The 22,594-nt window shown below is 36.9% G+C and overlaps 1 protein-coding gene across 5 annotated transcripts in view; it reads left to right on the forward strand.

Moving 5' to 3' along the window:
* The window catches only part of NRK (Nik related kinase), a 131,747-nt gene that overhangs the window by 46,052 nt on the left and 63,101 nt on the right, over positions 1-22,594 (forward strand). For 3 of the 5 annotated variants that reach the window (XM_078362240.1, XM_008989715.4, XM_008989717.5), the window contains exons 3-5: positions 12,248-12,304; positions 13,746-13,817; positions 20,092-20,217. In XM_078362240.1, coding sequence (XP_078218366.1) covers positions 12,248-12,304; positions 13,746-13,817; positions 20,092-20,217 — 255 coding nt within the window. Of the gene's footprint in view, positions 1-12,247; positions 12,305-13,745; positions 13,818-20,091; positions 20,218-21,662; positions 21,738-22,594 lie in introns of all 5 variants that reach the window. The other 2 variants (XM_078362237.1, XM_078362239.1) reach the window with 1 other exon arrangement.

The raw sequence follows: 22,594 nt of genomic DNA on the forward strand, positions 1-22,594 counted from the left end.
TATACACACACATTTAACCAGATAATTGATATAATATGTAGTTTTATCTAGATGATCGCCTTAGTATTCTATATTGCCTTGCTTGATTTGACTTGCCTACCTCAGTGACTTTTCTGCTTGGGGTAGCCTTAACCCGAATCTTACTATAGTTAGTTGGATTCTATTTTCCTGTGCAATAGTACCATTCTACTTTTATCATGCTACATTTTTCAGCTTGGCGTTCTTTGAGTGGCTATATCCCACCACACTTTCCCCCATCCACTTTCCCTGCCCCCCACCACTCTGTTCACCACACAAATGTGAGGGATATATTGAGGGGTTTAATTCTGAGCCTTTCGGTTGATTTCACACTCTTCAGATTTCATTTCTGCAGGCTTGAAGTAAACAGCCTGTCATGGGCAAATCCAGCATTTTAGTAGCCAAAATGTTCTGAAATTTCCACTGCTTTGGTAATTCCTTAGAGTTAAAAACACTCTCAAAAAAGCATTACATTTAAAAAGTCAAGTTCCTAATCAAAAAAAAAAAAAAAAAAAAAGCCCAGATAGCAACAATGCACATCTAGTACCATGATGAGAAAAGAGGTCACTGGATAAGACCTTTGCAATACATTATTAAGAGAAGATAAACTAGTGCTTTGGCTTTGCGAAGGCCAAAGCCAGATGCTGAAGGAATGGGACAGCAGGGTGGAATGTTGAGGAAAGGAACTTCTGGGGCATAGAGTTTTACCCATAATGGTCAATTCAAGGCAACAGACTATATGTAAAAGTAGTTTTCAGTCATTTTAGGGGCTACAAAGAGGACTCATACCTTTTGAGGTTGACAGGTCCCGAAAGTTAGTAAGTTAGTGGTAAATTGATATTGATAGAACAAGTCCTTTTTCGTTATTTCATGTCTATGGTTTTTTGGTTTTGTTTTTTTTTTTTTTTTTTTTTTTTTTGAGACAGACTTTCACTCTTGTTGCCCAAGCTGGAGTGCAGTGGTGCAATCTTGACTCACCGCAACCTCCACTTCCTGGGTTCAAGCGATTCTCCTGCCTCAGTCTCCCAAGTAGCTGGGATTTCAGGAGCCTGTAACAATGCCTGGCTAATTTTGTATTTTTAGTAGAGACAGGGTTTCCTTCATGTTGGACAGACTGGTCTCAAACTCCCAACCTCAGTTGATCCACCCCCCTTGGCCTCCAAAAGTGCTGGGATTACAGGCGTGAACCACCTAGGCCGACCTCATGTCTCTACGTTTAGGAGCATTGACTAGACCTAAAAGACTGTTGTTGGTATTTCTTCAACTATCTTAAATGGAAGCTATGCTTTTTCCCTCATCATCTTCTTTCTCTAGTCTTTTTCTGCTTTCTGCTGCTTCTCTCATTTTCCCTTCTACTCCTTCTGTTTCTATTTCCCCTCCTCCTTGACATTTCCTTTGTTCTTAGCAGCCATCCCAGTCTACTTCAGTGCTTCTAAAGTGCCTTTGATGACTACTAGTTTCTGCTATGGTTTGTAGAGACAATTCAGTTTATAAATACTTTTTAAAAAATGCATCAACACCCTCTTCATGTTAGCTTTATATTAAGGGCTCTTATGTTTGTACCTCTGTGGACGGACCTGGAAAAGTAGAGAAGTCCATTTTGACTGGGTAGACTTTAAGACAAAGTTGCTTCTTTTGGTTGAATCCCTTTTTTCACTCATCACCCATCTGTCTCAGTGCTTTTCTTTCAACTAGTTGTGCTGTTTGATAGAACTGGAAACACTGCAGCTTACATCTGTTTGAGCAGATGGAATGCATTTTGCATGAGTGTTAACTGATTCATGCATTACATAAAGAAAGCAATCTGTGTTAAAACATTGTGACATTGCAATGAAGCACTATCTGTTGTGTGCTGAAACCTGTTTGCTTATGGAGGGTTTTGTTGCTCTTGCCCATACCCTCACCCACTGTCCCATGGTTAAGCCCAGACAAACCTTAAAGGAAAAAGGTATACAATCTATGACAGTGGGAGAAAATCGTAACTGAAAGAAAAAAATTCTGGATATGTAAGCCATTTTAGTAGCTGAGTTCCCATTTATTTTTGTATTGTATTGTCATTCAGAGGGAAAAAAGAGAATGTCATTGTGGGGAAGCTTCTTACATGCAGAACTAAATACTCATCATTCACTTGATCATGCTTTCCATATAGTTTGATAAATAATCCTGCTTGGAAGTGTTATCAGAGGGTTTGAAATAGTGTGGGGCCTAGTCTTACGGAGTTCCTATATAGTTTCCTCAGCATGTGCAGGTATAGCCTGTGACTTTAAATTTAAAAGTTTTCTGATGTCCCCCAATTGTAATAGCAAGCTTCAATGGCTTTGTACTTTTGTCCCCTGTAGATCTGACTTGCCACATAGCAGTATATTGAGGTCTTTCCTTAGTTGCCTACTAGTAGCTATTCATTTATTTCCCACAAATGTTGTAGGTATCCCACAGCCAATAACACCGAACTTTATTGTCCATTTTGTACAACTCGTCATTTGAGTGCTATTGTGTAATAGAGAGCAGCTCCATTTGCAAATGAAGTTACTACATGTTTTGACCTATTTTTTCCCTATAGGAGTAATAACAAAGGTAATAAAACTCAGTCGAAGCTGCTGTATAAGCACACATAACTGCCTCAAATTACAGAACACGTTTGAAGCTACAAAGCCACTGAAACCATGAAGGCCCTCTTCCGACTCTTTTCACAGTTCTAATAAGCATGACCATGACTGTCCCAGATTTCTGGAAGAGGAAAAACATTACTCTGTTTGATTATTCTGGTGATTCTGTAGCTTTTTAGCTACAAAAATCTGTTTCAGTACAAATTCTTTGACTACATGTAGCAAACATTTGGGTAATTTAGGGGGTATGCTAAGAAGAAAAAATAGAAGTAAAGAACTTGGAGCTGTCATTTTCATATGTCCCTGTAGTTGATATAACTACAGAGGGTATCAACTGTAAGTATTTAGTGAAGATTTCATAATAATAGCCACATGTTAGGGGAAGCATGGATGAACATTAGGTAATGTTACCTGACAAACTTGTGCCAATTTGGCAAGAGCCTTGGCATTTCAATTACTTTTGTGAGCTCATGCACTCTGTACTTGACTAGCTTCTTCATTGAGGCCTTCTGACTGAATAGAGTTGTTAAAAATTTGGATGGCATCACAGTGCAACCTAAGGTTGATGAAAATACCATTTACTTATGGATATATAATGGCCCTTGAGTTCCTGGCGTACTTAGCCACAGTACTTTCATAGTCTTCGTCAGGGAACTTGTGTATCATGGAGCACATTGGGATTTGGACTCCCTCTCACTTTTCTCCCATATTGTTTGGTATTATCTTTCACCCCATCAACACCCTATCAACACACACACCCACACACACACACACACACACACACAAAATCTGCCTATGCATCTCCTTCCCTATTTAGAACTCCATGTTTAAATTGACTTGGTCAGGTCATCAGATATTTGCCGAGTGCCTATGATGTGCCAGATACTATGCTAGACCCTAAAGATAGAGAAGAAAGTTACCCTTAGAGAGCTGCCAATCTAGTAGGGGAGATAGATAGGTAAATAGATTCATTAGGCAAAAGGGACTTAAGATGGCTTAGAAATACAAAGTGCCTACTGATCTTGTAAGTTTCATTTACATTGCTAAAACAACTTGAATGCATATTTGCCCTCATGATATATGTGAAGATAGGACATTTCTCCATAGGGGTTCAAAAGTGACAGCAGTGTCATAAACAATATTTATGAAATCTAATAATAATCTATTTGTTATTATTCTTGAAGTAAGAGGTGATCCTGTTCTTCCTCCCCACTTTACATGCAAGGTTTGACTTGAAAGTTGTAGCAGCTTGATTATAGAAGTCTTTGTCTATCTTAAAGTGTCAAGGTTAAAATAGTATTTATTCAACTCCAGGATCCATCTGCTCGTAGCCAGAAATACCTACCCCTGCCTATTCTGAGTTTTCTCAAAAAGGAGAAAATCACACCTAAGAAGTATTTTCCGAATTTGATACACTTGGCTGTATCAGAACTTTGTGATAATGAGATGCTTACACAAGTATTGAATAAGAGACTCTTTTTAGTGTCCCTTGGCTTCGAAATGACTGTCCATAGGTCTAATGTAATGAGTACAGTCTGTGACCTAGCAGTATATATTAGGTTTTGTGGGCGTTAATAAGTGTGAATCTTAATAATCTTGTCAATTACTAAATACCACCTGCCAAACATCTAAACATCATTGCGTTTCTTAAACCTTCTGAAAAGAAATCTAAAGTTGAAGTCTGTGAAATAACTTTGAGGATCTCAAAAACAGGCTACATCTCCTCTTTTGGCAATTATTATTATAATAATAAGTAAATCCTCCTAATGGATAAGATGTGAGATGGAGAGTGATTGCTATGTTCCCTTACATGCCCCCAAACCTAGCCTCCCACCACTACTACCTATCTGTGCTAGATCCACTCCAATCTCAGCCACACCTCCAAACCCTGAATATTCTGATCCTGTCTGTCCCTTTCGGCTTATTGAGCTTGTCAGCAATGATGAAGACTAAGAAGAGAGAAACAAAATGAAAACTTTCAAATAAGAACCAAATCACCATTACTTCACATCTCAAGCACTGGTGAAGGAAAGGCCTTGCTTAGAGACATTGATAAGGACTTGTTTGCCTTGAAACTCCTTTCTAGTCACATGTCTTTGTTTTCCTGCATGGACCTGATGCCGACAAAACCCATCTTGTTAGGCATCTTGTCTTGTCCCTCCCCAGCATAGCACCAAGTGCTCCCAGATGCTGTTTACAGCTGCAATCTTGGTAGCCTTGAAGGGTCACTTAGTTTGTTTGCTACGAGAAAGCTGGCACCCAAAAAATTGACTAGAAGGGCAAAATTCTATGAATGAAAAACAAGGTTACAGAATGGACATGATTGTAGTAAGTGCCTCATGGCCTCCCACCACCACAAAACCAATTGAAAAGAAAAAAAGAATGCCCTGGAAGACTATGTGGTTTAGATTTGCCAACAGAAGGCAAAACAAATATCGGGAAGGACTATATAGGAACTGCTGAAGGGTCAGCAGACTTTCTACAACAGTTTGTTGAACTGCATGATTTAAAAAAAATTAACTTAATCAAGATTAGAAGGCCATCAAGGACTGTCCTGTATTGTTTCCAGAGAAAAACATGGTAATTAACTGCTGCAGAATGATGGATTTTCCCAACACAGCTGTCACAACTGCTATTTTAAATCATTTGTTATGGTTTAAAATGTGTAATCCCCCAGAAATTGATCATTACTGCAATTCAGTGCTGGTTTTTCAGTGCCTTAACAACCCTGAGCTTTGCATCAGACCATTAACTAACAAAAGCCAGTCATAAAGTGCTAAACTACTAATGGCTCATTTCTCAGTGACGGCTTGTGTCTTCCATTAAACAAGATTTTATTTCAAAAAAATTTACACTGAAATTTCTGGCATGACAAAAACAGGTGGACCCATGCATTCTCTCCTTTTCATCTCTCTTCTCTCTATGGCAATTCCCCCTTTTTCGTCTCTTTCCTTCGCTAGTGTCTTTGCCTTCCTGCTCAGCATTATCTCATAGCTTTGTTCACAATGTCCCACTCACTGGGCCCAACCTCTGCTTCTGAATCTCTTCAAATGCTATGTCATCTTCTGGGTCCATTTGATATTTTACCTATTCTGTGAAGTTTTTCCAGTTATTCTAGTCATCATTCATTTAACTAGTACTCAGCAAAAGGGCCTTATGTACCTGCCATGATGCTAGGCACCAGAGATATCAAGATAAAATAAATATATTACCAGACTTTAAGGACTTTTATGTTTCACCTGATTTTATTAATAGAGTGACTGAATCCTTGATACAGTGATTTGCTTGATAACTAGGCGTTCATGCTTTACAGTTATTTTTTCTGTCATCATTTTCTGTATTTAATAAATGTGCCCACATACCTTACTCAATACTGTCAATGTGGTCCTGATTTAAGAAGGCCGAGCTCCACCTAGGGCCATTGCCTATTCTCTGCTCTACCCTTACCCTTCTCTCCATGTCTCCACACACTCCTATATCTATCTCCTAGATCTGCTAACAGAAATAATAGTAAGTAACTGGAAGAACCACTTACCGCCATCCGAGCAGGCCCAAAGGTAGAGGACAGACCTATAAAACAAAAGTGGAAATCTTCAAATGCTGTGTGCCCCAAAGGAACTATGGGTTAGGGACTGTGGTAGACTGGTTGATCAGTTAGAAGTCAGCAAATCTAAGTCTCAAGTGACCAAGGAACTGACAATTCATAACTCTTCTTTACAGTCATTATTTGATTCTGGGTCCCCAGTGTAAAAATTGACCTTGCTTCATTACTTTTAAGATATAAATAAAATTTGGGAAATTTGGTGTTTCATGAATGCTAGGGCAAGTCCTCTTGTAAACTAGAAATTTTTTATGACTCTTTCTTTATTTGCTTTGTTATGTATGACAAGATTTTCCTGCATTGATTTTTGTTAAAAGCAGGCACATATACCTTTTAACAATGTCCTATATGTGATCAATATCTTAAATTCAGGCAGACACAACATTTTCTGTTGATAGAACAGATTTAAAATGCTAATAATTTTAGAGCCATGAAGAGCAACAGCACCATAATAAACTATGTTTTTCCTGGGGGAAGTGGACTAAATAATGCTGCTTATTTAATTATCTAAGTTAATTAATTAAGAACACAAATCCTTGCCAAATTGAAATCAACACATTATTTAACACTCAATCTAGAATCTGAAACTAAATTCCTTTCTCAGTGTTCTTTTGTGTGTTTAAAACAAATGACATTTTAACGTAGTTTTCCATAAAACTCACATCGTAATTGTAAAAGGACACATTCTAAAAACTGAATTTATAGGTCCTAGTTCAGCACCTCATTTGGGGAGACAATCTGTTAATGAGGAGGCCTTCAGCTAAGATTGCAAAACAGCTTCTATACAATCAATGAACCACAAGATGGCACCACTGAACAATTAGCATATCTCAAGATAACTTGTAGGTTCTCTAGATAGGTGCCCAAGAATAGTGTTCTACCTCTTCAAAACCAACATCTGTCACTTCTAGTGAATAGAATATGAAAAGGAAAAATAGCAACTTCATAGTGGAGAAACTTGGCAGGTATTACGTAAACCAAGTGATCAAGTTTAATATCACCATTGATCAGCATGGAGATACCATGTTTCCCTGAAATGATGTGATAAAAAGGGCGTTTCACTTCTGTAATGTTCTTCCCAAAAATTCATAACCTCGATCTAATCATAAGAAAACATCAGCAAAACCCAAGTTGAGGGATATTCTACAAAATGTTTGACGAATACTTATTTATTTATTTATTTTATTGCATTTTAGGTTTTGGGGTACATGTGAAGAACATGCAACATGGTTGCATAGGTACACACGTGGCAGTGTGATTTGCTGTCTTCCTCTCCTTCAGCTATATCTGGCATTTCTCCCCATGCTGTATCTCCCCAGCTCCCCACTCCCCACCGCCCCTCCCCTATTCCCCCAGACAGACCCCAGTGTGTGGTGCTCCCCTCCCTGTGTCCATGTGTTCTCATTGTTCAACACCCGCCAATGAGTGAGAACATGCGGTATTTCATTTTCTGTTCTTGTGTCAGTTTGCTGAGAATGGTGGTCTCCAGGTTCATCCATGTCCCTATAAAGGGCACAAACTCATCATTTTTGATTGCTGCATAATATTCCATGGTGTATATGTGCCACATTTTCCCTGTCCAGTCTATTGTCTATGGGCATTTGGGTTGATTCCAGGTCTTTGCTATTGTAAACAGTGTTTCAGTGAACATTCGTGTGCATGTGTCCTTATAGTAGAATGATTTATAGTCCTTCAGATATATACCCAGTAATGGGATTGCTGGGTCAAATGGAATTTCTATTTCTAGGTCCTTGAGGAATCGCCACACTGTCTTCCAGAATGGTTGAACTAATTTACACTCCCACCAGCATTGTAAAAGTGTTCCTATTTCTCCACATCCCCTCCAGCATCTGTTGTCTCCAGATTTTTTAATGATCAACATTCTAACTGGCGTGAGATGGTATCTCAATGTAGTTTTGATTTGCATTTCTCTGATGACCAGTGTTGATGAGCATTTTTTCATATGTCTGTTGGCCTCACGTATGTCTTCTTTCGTAAAGTGTCTGTTCATATCCTTTGCCCACTTTTGAATGGGCTTGTTTTTTTCCTGTAAATCTATTTGAGTTCTTTGTAAATTCTGGATATCAGCCCTTTGTCAGATGGGTAAACTGCAAAAATTTTTTCCCATTCTGTTGGTTGCCGATTCACTCTAATGACTGTTTCCTTTGCCATGCAGAAGCTGTGGAGTTTGATTAGGTCCCATTTGTCTATTTTGGCTTTTGTTGCCAATGCTTTTGGTGTTTTGGTCATGAAGTCCTTGCCTACTCCCATGTCCTGAATGGTTTTGCCTAGATTTTCTTCTACGGTTTTATGGTGTTAGGTCTTATGTTTAAGTCTTTAATCCATCTGGAGTTAATTTTAGTGTAAGGTGTCAGGAAGGGGTCCAGTTTCTGCTTTATAGCTAGCCAGTTTTCCCAACACCATTTATTAAACAGGGAATACAACTAACAAGGAACATAAAGGACCTCTTCAAGGAGAACTACAAACCGCTGCTCAATGAAATAAGAGAGGACACAAACAGATGGAGAAACATTCCATGTTCATGGTTAGGAAGAATCAATATCATGAAAATGTCCATACTGCCCAAAGTAATTTACAGATTCAATGCTATCCCCATCAAGCTACCAATGACCTTCTTCACAGAACTGGAAGAAACCACCTTAAACTTCATATGGAACCACAAGAGAGCCCGCATAGCCAAGTCAATTCTAAGTGAAAGGAACACAGCTGGAGGCATCACACTACCAGACTTCAAACTATACTACAAGGCTACAGTAATCAAAACAGCATTGTACTGGTACCAAAACAGAGATATAGACAAATACTTTTTAAACTGTCAGAGTTATGATAAACAGGAAAGACCGAGGACTTGTCACAGATTGGAGAAGTCTAAGGAGGCATGATAGCTAAATGGAATGTATGATCCGATTTGGTCCTAGAAAGAGAACATTAGTGAGAAACCTGGGAAATCAGAAAATATTTTTTAATTGAGTTAAGAGTATCTTACCAATATTAATTTCTTCATTTTGACCATGTACCATGGCCATATAAGAAGTTAACATTAGAAAACTCTGGGGAAAGAATATGCAGGCACCCTCTGTGCTATCTTGAGACTACTCTACAAGTCTAAAATTATTTCAAAATAAAATTTTTGAAGAGTCAAGGTACAGGGGGATATCTGTGAAATGCTACCTTAATGGCAGCAAATTTCTATGATCTGTTGTCTGTACATGCCAGACTTCTATGGAAGCTTGTATAATGGTTTGGCATATTAACTCAATACATGGTTCCAAGTCCTGGAGTTTTATTCCTCCGTAGGTTTAGTGAGCACATTTTTCAAACTCAATGTTAGAGTACATTGTCTAACAAAATCTGCACAATTTTCAAGTGCAAATCAATCACAGATGATGGAAGTATAACCAAGCTGATTTTTTTTTCAGTTCTATGGCCATGGTTAGAATCTTTTAATAACATTCAGTTATCTCACTAAAGTGTCATAGTATGATGCCTATAGATTTTACACTTTAAAAATTTTGTATTTTACTGATGATCAGTTAAATCAGATAATGTATGGCTATATTTTTGATAACTTGCTAAATATTTTGCACGAAATAATACTTGACTCATAAATAATCTCTTAGAATCAAGGAAGGAAACATTGTAAGTTTCTAAAGGGATGTGTGGGAATCAATTTCCAACATGTTGCATTTGTGCACAGAGGTGTGGGAAAAAATGTACTAGGAAGTGTTTGTGTGAATGATTATGAAAACAATGCTTTCTAAGTTACTAGGACTTAATAAATCAAAATATTAATATATAATTTTCCCAGAGATGTAAATACATCTGAAGAGTATCCAACATACTCAATAATTTTTATAAACTCGGTTAAAGTTCAATTGTCAGTATAATCTTACAAAAAAGAACAGTTTAAAACTGTTTTATTATAACTGTCCAACAAAAGTAATCTGACTCCATCCAAACAGGCTGCTCCAATTAAGACAAGTGACAGAAGATAACGCAAGCTCATGTTCTTTTGAAAAATTTAAAAGAGGCTAAAAAGGTTGCAAAAATAATGATTGTTGTCTGATAAAGGATAAGATTGTTCCTAGAACCTGATAGTATTACTTCATGGATTGATCTTAGAAACTCTGGCTCATTTCCCCTTCTCAAGTAAACCTGATTTTGCCTTTGCATTTGTTTCCCAAGTCTTTGGGTTAAACAGACAGGTCTCGATGTTGGATTCCTATTTTTCCCTGATCAATCAATAACCTGTAATTTTTCCTTGTGGTTGGCATACTCCACCCTAAATTGCTCATCGGATTCTGGACATATCCTTGTACCTTGATTACTATTCTCTGAACCCTTTCCCAAGTTAAACACATTACCTTGCTCAGTTTTCATCTTTTTTGCCTTGTGTACTAGTTTCTTAGGTCTGCTGTAAAAAATTGCAACAACTGGATGGCTTAAAACAAATGAAAAGTATTCCCTTAAAATTTTAGACATAAGAATTCTGAAATTGAGGTGTCTGCTGGGCCATTCTCTCTCTGTGAAGTTTCTAGGATGGAACCGTTCCTTGCCTCTTCTTGGGTTCTGGTATTATCAACAATCCTTGGCTTGTAGTTGTATCACTGCAATTTCTTCTTATCTTTTACATGGCTATCACCCCTTTGTGTATCTTTGTGTCACTGTGTTCAAATCTCCCTTCCTTTCATCTTTTTTTTTTTTTTTGAGACTGAGTTTCGCTCTTGTTACCCAGGCTGGAGTGCAATGGCACGATACCGGCTCACTGCAACCTCCGCCTCCTGGGTTCAGGCAATTCTCCCGCCTCAGCCTCCTGAGTAGCTGGGATCACAGGCACGCACCACCATGCCCAGCTAATTTTTTGTATTTTTGGTAGAGACGGGGTTTCACCATGTTGACCAGGATTGTCTCGATCTCTTGACCTCGTGATCCACCCGCCTCGGCCTCCCAAAGTGCTGGGATTACAGGCGAGAGCCACCGAGCCCGGCCCTTTCATCTTATAAAGAAACTAGACATTGACCAAACAAATCCATTATGACCTCATTTTAGTTTGATTGCATCTGCAAAGACCCTGTTTCCAAATAAGGTCACATTTTGAGGTTTCAGGTGAATCTCAGTTTTGGAGGGTGGGGGACACTGTTCAACACAGTACAGTCCCCAAATTAAACTTTCTGTTGAGAACCATCAGATAAGACATTCTGTTGATTACACATAGTAATGCTATACTGATTTTTTTTTCTATGAGTACAATTTGGAATATATTTAGAAGGTACCAGCCACAAAATAGGAAATCTGATTCCAAACCTATATGTTCTCCTTTAAAAATTACAAATCTATAGCTTATACTTGCATTTAGGATAAGACTAAGCTCTTATAACTCATCATCTTTTCAATAAGAGAGGATTTTCTAGAACTTATTCTTTTAAAAATATTTTTGGTCCGTATGATTCAGGACACGTTAATCAGTTTAGAAGCTGTTGAATTAATTATGAATCACTCTTACTAGTGATCATTATGGAGATTACGTATGGCTAATATTTTTGCTAACATACCAAATATTTTATGTGTGAAGAAGAATCCAGTGGAAAGAGGTCTGCATAGTACTACATAATCAATTGAAAAAAAATGTTTAGTAGAACAACTCCTTTTTTCCATCTTCAATAGAACATTTTCACTTTTAATCTGAATGCTTTCGTGCCATGCAAACCTAGATTAAAGACACTAAGTAAGCAATAACTTTAGGCAATTATGTCCACTAGTTACTACAGACATAAAAAAGCAAAGTGTTCCATAACATCCCTTAATGGTGATTTCTTTAAAATGTTGATAACTTAATATTTTTGTTTTCTATAAAATACCATATATTTCATCTGTATATATTTTATATTTCAAAACATATAGTGTATTCAACTTTAATTTTTAATACTTTCTAGTTTGATTGCTTATTGATAGCTGAATTACCTAAACAGCATTTGATGTTTATCACTATCCTGTATTTCAGGGACTTCATGAGAAGACTGGTGCATTTACCGCTGTTAAAGTGATGAATGCTCGTAAGGTAGTATTATAACTTGCCTGTATTCTCTTCCCTTAGCAGACTGTGTTCTTTGGATAAACAGCTCAGAAAATATTGTATTTGTTTTAAAAACATTATATTATATAATAATTATATTACTTTGGATTTATCGTAGTCATGTTTTAATATTATTTGTATTCATTAGTGTATTATATCAATTGCTTTACTATATATCCACGTAAAACAATGCTTCATTCACAGCAGACATTCCACATATTTTCGTATGCTATAACAGTAAGGAAGATATCTGTATTCCTCTCTGTTTCTAGTTGGTTATTTGTTTCCAGGGATAGCAAAAAAGAGATTACCTCTAATGTTGGGTTAATCCCTCTGTGTTCCATTATATTATTTTCCCTCTCCAATGATTTCCTCTGAGAATTGAGGCCATTCGATTCTCAATGACAGGTAGAAGGAAGAAATTTATCAGAGATGCACATTTTTCATATATTTTCTGACAGATGAGCAAAAGAGGCAGTTTAATTGGCACCATTCCTGATAACATTCATGAAGCTGTGTCACGGTTCAGAACATATTGTCATAGAATTTGCTAGCACTGCTTTCTGGCCTTTTTCTTTAACATGAATACCATACTTTGTCAAGATAATATTAGCATGAACATAGCAAAGGTCAAAAAAATTTTACTTCATTATAAGCTAAAGGGAAATTTATGTTTGAAAAGCTATACACAGTCACTGAACTATTGTCAATGCCATGAACTGTTCTTTTTCCAATTTGTGCAGGAAGTGAATTGCTGAAGCTATTTAAAGAATTGTGTACTTTCATGGCACATGTACACCTATGTAAAAAACCTGCACATTCTGCATATCTACACTAGAACTTAAATTATAATTTTAAAAAAGAAAAGATAGGTGATATTTTTAAAAAAGTTGTCTGGTTTTTGTTTTGCCAGTAAATATCAAATGTTGCAAACCACTGTGAATTTCGAGGGATTTTGAGATTTTGTAGATTTATTTTGACCTACAATCCATGGTTTCCAAATAATCAAACTTCTACTTTTTGAGTGAGGCTCTCTAAAATGTTTATTTTCTTGTTTTAATAAACCTTGACATACATTTAACCTACATTTCAGATACTCTGACTTCTAAAATATTTAAAAACCATGTTTAATCCATGGGTGTTTAGTGTCAATTAACTGGTTTTGTAAGGAGGAAAAAGCCTTTATTGATATCAAATTGTGATTTTCCAATTATTACAGCAATTAAGTCTACTATCACGAATTTGTTGTCAAATTTCTGTATATCATAAAAATTTGATTTTTTAAGTTGAAACTATTAGTGAGAATGAAAGAGGAATAGTTTTATCTTATTCTTCCATTTAGTGCTAAAGGAGTTTAAAGTAGTTAAGCATAAATCATTTTTAGAGTGTACCAGTACGTCTAATAACATTTCATTCTTGGTTACAGACCCCTTTACCTGAAATAGGAAGGAGAGTGAGAGTGAATAAATATCAAAAATCTGTTGGGTGGAGATACAGCGTGAGTACTAAAAGTTCTCATTAATATCCAAGTAGTCTTTCCTTTCATTTTCAGCTTTTAACTTATCCCTTTGCATTGTGTCATTATCTCTAGAAGACTGCTACTAAAGTGTTCTTTCCTGAAAATGATAACATATTTCTATCTTTTAATATATTCACAATGATTCAATCATCTTATATGAGCACTAGCCTGTATCAGAGAGTAGGACATTAGGAGATAAGGTCCCTTGAGTAGGAATGTATGCACCATAGGTGAGGAATTGAATAAATTTACAGAGCATAGAGCCCTCTGGCTGAAGAGCAACAAAAAAGGAAGTAATGAGACCTGCAACAAATTTTGTCTAAAATTGGCCTTGGCAAGGGGTTTTTCACATATTTATCATGGCATTCAATTCCTCACCTACAATCAAAACATCCCTACTCAAGGGATCTTTTCTCCTATGATCTACTCTCTGATATATGCTAGTGCTCATATATGATTATTGAATCTCTTTTTCTCCATTATGATTCTAACAACCATTACCATTGTGTTTGAACCAAATGAAGAATGTCCCCACTTTTTTTGTAAGAGCAATAGCAGGCAGAAAGCAAATCGACCACTCAGCTCAAAGTCTTCAGACATCTGGTACCATATTTGAACACATGAAGGAATATGAACATGTTTTCTATGTGCAGTGTTTTGACTTCCCTTCAAAGCAATTTTTCTGATACTAACAATTCTCTGGATCAAGAATAAAACCAAGCAAAGATAAATCCTCTTTTTCAGTATCTCTTGGTGATATATAAAATATTGTATGGGCCCAAAAGTTGAATTTCTGTTATTATCAATATATTGAATTGATATATTTTTTTCCTAATTTTCTATCCTGCAGTCAGCTCTACATGGGATTCAAATATTTCTAGCATTTTGTGACTTAGTAAATATGTTCTCAGGCACATTAAAAATAACCCTTTCAAGTAACACAATCACATTCAGGAACTTTCTAGTTATATTAGAAAGATATTGCCAAACACCCTCATGACTCATATATTAAGTACTAGGCTCCTGTTGTGTTCATAATGCATGCTAGGAGACTAAGCATATCCAAAGGACCAGATAAAACAAATAGTATCATGCTTTTGTAGCTTAGGAAACCATGAAAGGTAAGGTATGGAAAAATATAACTATTTTCATTAATTCTGGTTTCATCACACATTTGTGCTAATAAAACTTCTTTAAAGATCTATCCCAAGCCCTCTCTGGCACTCTTTCCTTAAAGAAAAGGATTTTAATTCTAGAATTGGGTGAAATTACAAAGGAAATTCTGACATCCTTGAGCTGCCTCTTCTTGACAAAACGCAGGGTATTCAGGCCAGTCTGCGATCAACTGGCCCTAAGCCAGGAAATGCTGTAGCATCGTATTACTGGAAGATGTGTGAGAGTTTTAAATTACTCACTTGGCCTGATGGATATAATGTACTTATGTGTTTCTCACAAGCTCAGCTTCCTGTTAATTCAGAGTGGCAAACACACTAATGCTTTCCAAACATATCTGATCTTCATTTTTTTGTTTTGGGGAAGTTTACATTTATGTGAGAAACCCTTAAAACGTTTTCCTAGTCAAGAACTTTGAATTCTCTGATTATATATTTTAGTAAGAAAAAATAACGGGAGTTAATCATCCAGTTAGCATCTCTAAATCATCTTATATCCTTTGGGATAAAAATTATGTGACTTGCACACACATCTCTTAGACGCCAGGGGGTTATGGTAATAGCAATAATATGGAAATCCAGAAACATGAGTTGAAATCCCAAGTCTACAACTAAATAGCCAAAAAGCACATAAACTTTCTAACCCAAAAAGAAAAGGAATTAAGCTACCAAGCCGGTGAAAGGATTCAGTCTTGCCCCTGCTTCTCTTTGACTTGTTCTTTGTATTCTTAACCTCCTAACATCCTCTCATTCCTATTCCTCATAAGTATTGCACTACTTATGAGTTCATATTTCTCTCAGCAGAACCTTGGCAACTGAATCGAAACTGAGAATGCCCACGTACATAAAGAATAGCTAGTCCTTGTGGTTTGCTAGTCCTATGTGGTGTCAGATATTGTTACCATTTCAAAGCGGGGGGCACATCACAGGGGAAGCAGAAAGTTTAAGGATCTTACATGACAAGAATGAAAGCCACTGGATTTTTACCTTTCTAGAAAACAGGTTAAGATAATTTGAAGGGAACTTATTAACTGAACTTTGCTGGGAGACTGGTATGAGACTCTAGCCTGAACTTTCATGCAATTCTCATACCATAAGTTGTCACTCCTTTATTACACAGAAAAATAGAAAGAGGTAACTTGTCATTGAGATTTTCAACAGCACAGATCAGGACTCATCCCCTTCCCCCATAAGACAAATAGGTGTCTAGAGATTTATTTTCTAGTAGTTTAATGTTTGTAGGAAAATCCACTGGAAAATCTTAACGAATGTTCTGCAACTGCCAGCCATTTCTCTGACATTGCAAACTATTTTTTACAAGGTATGTTATAAATCCTGGGCATTTAAGGGGAGGAATGATAATTTATAAGTAAAAATTAAATCAACTTAGAAACACTACAAAGCCTAGTGCATTGCTTTATATTTATGTCGTATTTTTAAAGCCTAGCCACATCATACCTAAATATAGAAAGTAGTTGCCTATTTTTCCTGCTGAGTCTTAGAGAATAACATAAGAGAGAAGGCAATAACTGAGTAGATATGTGTAGTTATCTATTCATTTCAGCTAAGAGATTTATTTCCCTAGATCACGGGGTCATTAGGTCAGGATAGTGTGAGGAAAATGCTGGTGAGAACTAGATAACTGGTGATTAATCCCTTAACTGTTTTCCATGTCAGTTGTTCCTTTCCTAGGCCATTGCCCAAAAGAGTTAAAGGTATCTTTTTTCACTGGGTTTTAGAACAGGAAGTCTTTATATTTTTAATTCAAAAGTCTTTTTTTCTTCTTGAGACACGGTCTCGCTCTGTTGCCCAGGCTGGGCTGCAGTGGTGCAATCTTGGCTTTCTGGGTTCAAGTGGCTCTCCTGCCTAAGCCTCCCGAGTAGCTGGGATTACAGGCATCTACCACCATGCTTGACTAATTTTTGTATTTTTAATAGAAATGGGGCTTCACCATGTTGGCTAGGCTGGTCTCGAACTCCTGATCTCAAGTAATCCACCTGCCTCAGCCTCCCAGAGTACTGAGATTACAGGCATGAGCCACTGTGCCCGTCCCAAAGTCTTCTTTTCTTTACATTCTACAGATATATTTCACTTTGGGCAATAACAATACTTCTTAATAGTTTTTATAAATTGAATTATTATAGATGAAATAAGAGAGCTTTTTAATTTACAATCAAATAGAATTTAAAGCTACTAGGAATTCAAAGGATCCCAGCAAGGAATCCATTTTTCAAGTGCAGAATTACTTCCTGAGTCATCTCACATCGCCTTCAAGTTTATTATCCACTATTTTGTATTCACCATTGGTTGTGTCATTCATATATGTGAATCTTATTTCCGGATGAGTCATTTCTTTTAAGCTAGGACTATAACACCTAAATGCACAAACCAATTATATTTTCACTGAAAATTTTTAACAATTTGTTGCCTTTTTATAAGTTAATATTTTAAGGTATTTTTCTCAAATACATTGCATCTGTATACACAAAAGTGTAACTATTTTCAAATAATTAAGAAGCAAAGAGCTTTTTCTAGATTGACTGAGAAATAAGAGTTACAGAAGGAATATCAAAACCACTTGGCTATCATGGTATAAGCAGACATCACTGAAACTTAGAGAGAATTGCTATTTCATTTCACTATCATTAATATGCTGGGAATGAAGGAAGCTGATGTTTGCAGATTAAACAGTGGAGGGAAGTGTATAGTTCTGATTGCACTTGGAGTAAGTCAAAGAAGTAAAGTCACGATGATATTTTATGATAATGCATTGCATTTATATAATTATTTTTCCAAAGATTTCAAAGAAATTTATTTATATTATCCCATTTGGTTTCACTAACATTCCATGAAGATAGGTAACTGCTGCTATCTTCCATCATTTTTTTAAAACAATAAATTGAACTTTAGGAAGATTAAGTGAATTTCCTACTCTGGGCTATCAGTGCTAAACCTCAGTGTCCTAATGCCCAGAGTAGGTGTTCTTTTCTGATTGACATCACACTGTCTTCTGCTAGAGCTGTCTTGAAGCTATGTATTATACATCAGTGATCTCATCCAACTAGATGGCTCCAATTATCACTGCATAGATAATTCTCAACAACAGTACTTCTACACCTGACTTGTCCCCTAAGTGCTGGACCCATATCCCCATTCTGTGCAATCTTGTGCAGCCATAAGAAGGATGTGCATTTGTTTATTGATATTGAAAGGTGTACTTTATATACTGATTAAAACATGAAAGTTGCAGAATAGTGAAAATAATATGAGCTTATTTTGATTTTTAAATGCCATATATATATATTTTTTAAATGTCATATATGTGTGTGTGTGTTGATTATATCATTATCCATTTATCTCTGTCATAGCTCTAGCCACTGATTAACATATACAAATGTCTGAAAGAATGTACACTAAGCCATTATGGTTGGGGAAAATGTTCAGTGAAAGTAGACCCCTTACATATTTTATTAGTATATTTATCTAAATTTTATTATGCATGTACCACTGTTGTGATTAAGAAAAAATAAATTATTTTAAACATAGCTTTTAAAAATAAAAATAAATACATAAAATGTGAAAAAATAATATCTGGTTTTTTAAAAGATCAGCACAGAACAAACCAATACCTTTAAAATGTAAAGGATTACCAAATAATCAAGATAGTGTGGTACTGGCCATCCACATGCAAAATAATGAAATTGGACTTTTACTTTATATAAAAATTAACTCAAAATGGATTGAACACCTAAATATAAAAGCTAAAACTATAAAACGCTTAGAAGAAAAAATAAGGATAAAACTTTGTGACCTTTGATTTGACAATGGATGCTTATATATGACACCAAAAGTACAAGCAACAAAACAGCAAATTTATAAATTGTACTTCATTAAAATAAAAACTTTTGTTCTTCAAAGGTCACTATTCAAGACAGTGAGAAAACAATATACAGAATCAGAGAAAATATTCACAAGTTGTATATCTGATAAGGCACTAAAATATCTAAAATATATGAAGAACTCTGATGATTCACTAATAAAAAGACAATCCAGTTTTTAAAAGGAAAAATGATTTTTTGTTAGACATTTCTCAAAGAACATATATAACGGGCAATAGGCACATAAAAAGATGCTCAACATCATTAGTCATCAGGGAATTGCAAATTAAAACCACAATGAAACACCACTTCACACCCACTAGAATGGTTATAATAATAAAACAGAAAATAACCAGTGTTGATGATCGTATAGAGAAAGTGAAACCCCCTCATGCATTGCTCTTGGTAATGCAAAATGGTAAAAGCCAATGTGGGAGATAGTTTTTCATTTCATCAAAACATTAAATATAGAGTTACTTGAGATGACCATTTATAGAAGCATTATTCATAATACCTAAATGGTAGAAATAGCCCAAATGTCCCTCACTTGATGAAAAGCAATAACGTATTGTTACATGCTACAATATGGATGAACTTTGAAAAGAGCTTCTCACGAAAGACCATGTTATATGATTTCATTTATATAGAATGTCCAGAATTGATAAATGTATTGAGACATAAAGTGGATTAGTGATTTCTTAGAGTTGGAGTGTGTGTGCGTGGCAGAACTGAGAGATGATAACTAAAGGATATGGGGTTTCCTTTTGGAGTGATAAAAATGTTCAAAAACTGATTATGGTGATAATTGCACAACTTTATAAATATACTAAAACCATTGCATTTGCCTTTAAATGGTGTATTTTATAATATGTGAATTATATCTCAATACAACTGTTGTAAAACAGACAACAATATAGTGACTCAACTCAGTGAAAACTTTATACAGTGGCCAGTGCTGCTGGTCCAGGGACCATACCTTGAGAACCACAGAACTAAAAAGTTTTCAGTTTATCTTTTTTATTCCCCCAAATTCCAAGTTAACCAGAGATCTTCATTCACTGACAATTTTAGTTGAGAGTTTATTATAAATTGCTGTTGGGCATAATTGGTTACCATAGGATTCTTCTTCCTTGACAGTCATTGATTGCACATAGTCATTGATTGCACAGCCTAGGAGCTTTGCTGTCTATTCTTATTCCATAGGATGAGGAAGAGGATCTCAGGACTGAACTCAACCTTCTGAGGAAGTACTCTTTCCACAAAAATATTGTGTCCTTCTATGGTGCATTTTTCAAGCTGAGTCCCCCTGGTCAGAGGCACCAACTTTGGGTATGTTTTTAATCACACTGTTCTTATTCTGTAAGAATGAGTTTTACCCAAGGATGTATGTTTTCATGAGTTGTCACTTTTGTGAATCTACAGGAAAACTTAGCACACAACTGTTAACGTAGTATGGTGTATGAATCTGTTCTCACAATGCTATTAGGTTGGTTCAAAAGTAATTGCGGTTTTTGCCATTAGCATATCTGAGACTGGGTAATTTATAAAGGAAAGATAATTTAATTGACTCACAGATTTACATGACTGAAGAGGCCTCACAATCATGGCAGAAGGCAAAGTCATGTCTTGCATGTCAGCAGGCAAGAGAGCATATTCAGGGAATGCTCCATTATAAAACAATCAGATCTTGTGAACTTATTCACTGTCATGAGAGCAACATGGAAAGACCTGCTCTCAAGATTCAGTGACCTCTCACTGGGCCCCTCCCATGACATGTGTGAATTATGGGAGCTACAATTCAAGAGATTTGGGTGGGGACACAGTGCCAAAACATATAATTTCATCCCTGGCCACTCCCAAATCTCATCTCTTCACATTTCAGAACCAATGATGCCTTCCCAACAGTCCCCCAAAGCGTTAGCTCGTTTCAGCATTAACTCAAAAGTCTACAGTCCAAATTCTGATCTAAGACAAGGCAAGTCCCTTCTATCTATGAGCCTGTAAAATCCAAAGCATGTTAGTTACTCTAGATACAATGGGGGTATAGGTATTGGGTAAATATGCCTGCTCCAAATGGGAGAAATTGGCCAAAACAAAAAGGCTCCAGGTCCCATGCAAGTCCAAAATCCATCAGGGAAATCAAATCTTAAAGCTCCGAAATGATCCCCTTTGACTCCATATCTCACATCCAGGTCACACAAATATAAGAGGTGGGTTGCCATGGTCTTGGGCAGCTCTGTTCGTGTGGCTTTGCAGGGTACAGCCTTCCTCCTGACTGATTTCATGGGCTGACATTCAGTGTCTGTGGCTATTCCAGGCACATGGTGAAAGCTGTTCGTGGATCTACCATTCTGGGTTCTGGAGGATGGTGGCCCTCTTCTCACAACTCCACCAGGCAGTGCCCTGGTGGTGATTCTGTGTGGGGGCTCCAACCTCACATTTCCCTTCTGTACTGCCTCAGCAGAAATTTTCCATGAGGACCCAGCCCCTGCAGCAAACTTCTGCCTGGACATTCAGGAATTTCCCTACATCTTCTGAAATCTAGGCGGAAGCTCCTAAACCTCAAGTCTTGACTTCGGTGCATCTGTAGGCTTGACACCATGTGGAAGCTGCCAAGGCTTGGGGCCTGCACCCTCTAAACTATAGCCCGAGCTGTACCTTGGCCCCTTTTAGCCATGGCTGGAGTGGATGGGACACAGGATGCCAATCCCTAGGCTGCACACAGCAAGAGGGCCCTGGACCTGGCCCATGAAACCGTTTTTTTTTCCTCCTAGGCCTCCGAGGCTGTGCTGGCAGGGCCTGCTGTGAAGATCTCTGACATGCTCTGGAGACATTTCCCCATTGTCTTGGTGATTAACATTTGGCTCCTTGTTACTTTTGCAAATTTCTGCATCTGGCTCTAATTTCTCCTCAGAAAATGGGTTTTTCTTTCCCACTGCATCATCAGGCTGCAAATTTTTGAAACTTCTATGCTCTGCTTCCTCTTGAACCCTTTGCCACTTAGAGATTTCTTCTGCCAGATACCCTGAATTATCTCTCTCAAGTTCAAAGTTCCACAGATCTCTAGGGCAGGGTCAAAATGCTGTCAATCCCTTTGCTAAAACATAACAATAATCAACTTTGCTCCAGTTTCCAACAAATTCCTTATCTCCATCTGAGACCACCTCAGCCTGGACCTTATTGTCCATATCACTATCAGCACTTTAGCCAAAGTCATTCAACAAGTCTCTAGGAAATTGCAAACTTTCCCACATCTTCCTGTCTTTTCCTGAGCCCTCCAAATTGTTCCAACGTTTGCCTGTTACCCAGTTTCAAAGTCGTTTCCACATTTTCAGGTATCTTTACAGTAGTGCCCCAATTTACTCTACTGATACCAATTTACTGTGTTAGTCTGTTCTCATGCTGCTCATAAAGACACACCAGAGACTGGGTAATTTATAAAGAAAAATGGTTTAATTGACACAATTCCATATGTTTAGGGAGGCCTCACAATCATGGTGGAAAGCAAAGGAGGAGCAAAGTAATGTCTTACATGTGCAGGGGTATTCCCCTTTATAAAACCATTAATCTCAGATCTCATGAGGCTTATTCACTATCACTAGAACAACAAGGGAAAGACCTGCCCCCATGATTCAATTACCTCCCACCATGTCCCTCCCATGGCATATAGGAATTATGGGAGCTATCATTCAAGATGAGATTTGGG

This window comes from Callithrix jacchus, chromosome X (assembly GCF_049354715.1).
Source record: "Callithrix jacchus isolate 240 chromosome X, calJac240_pri, whole genome shotgun sequence".
NCBI classification, from domain to species: domain Eukaryota; kingdom Metazoa; phylum Chordata; class Mammalia; order Primates; family Cebidae; genus Callithrix; species Callithrix jacchus.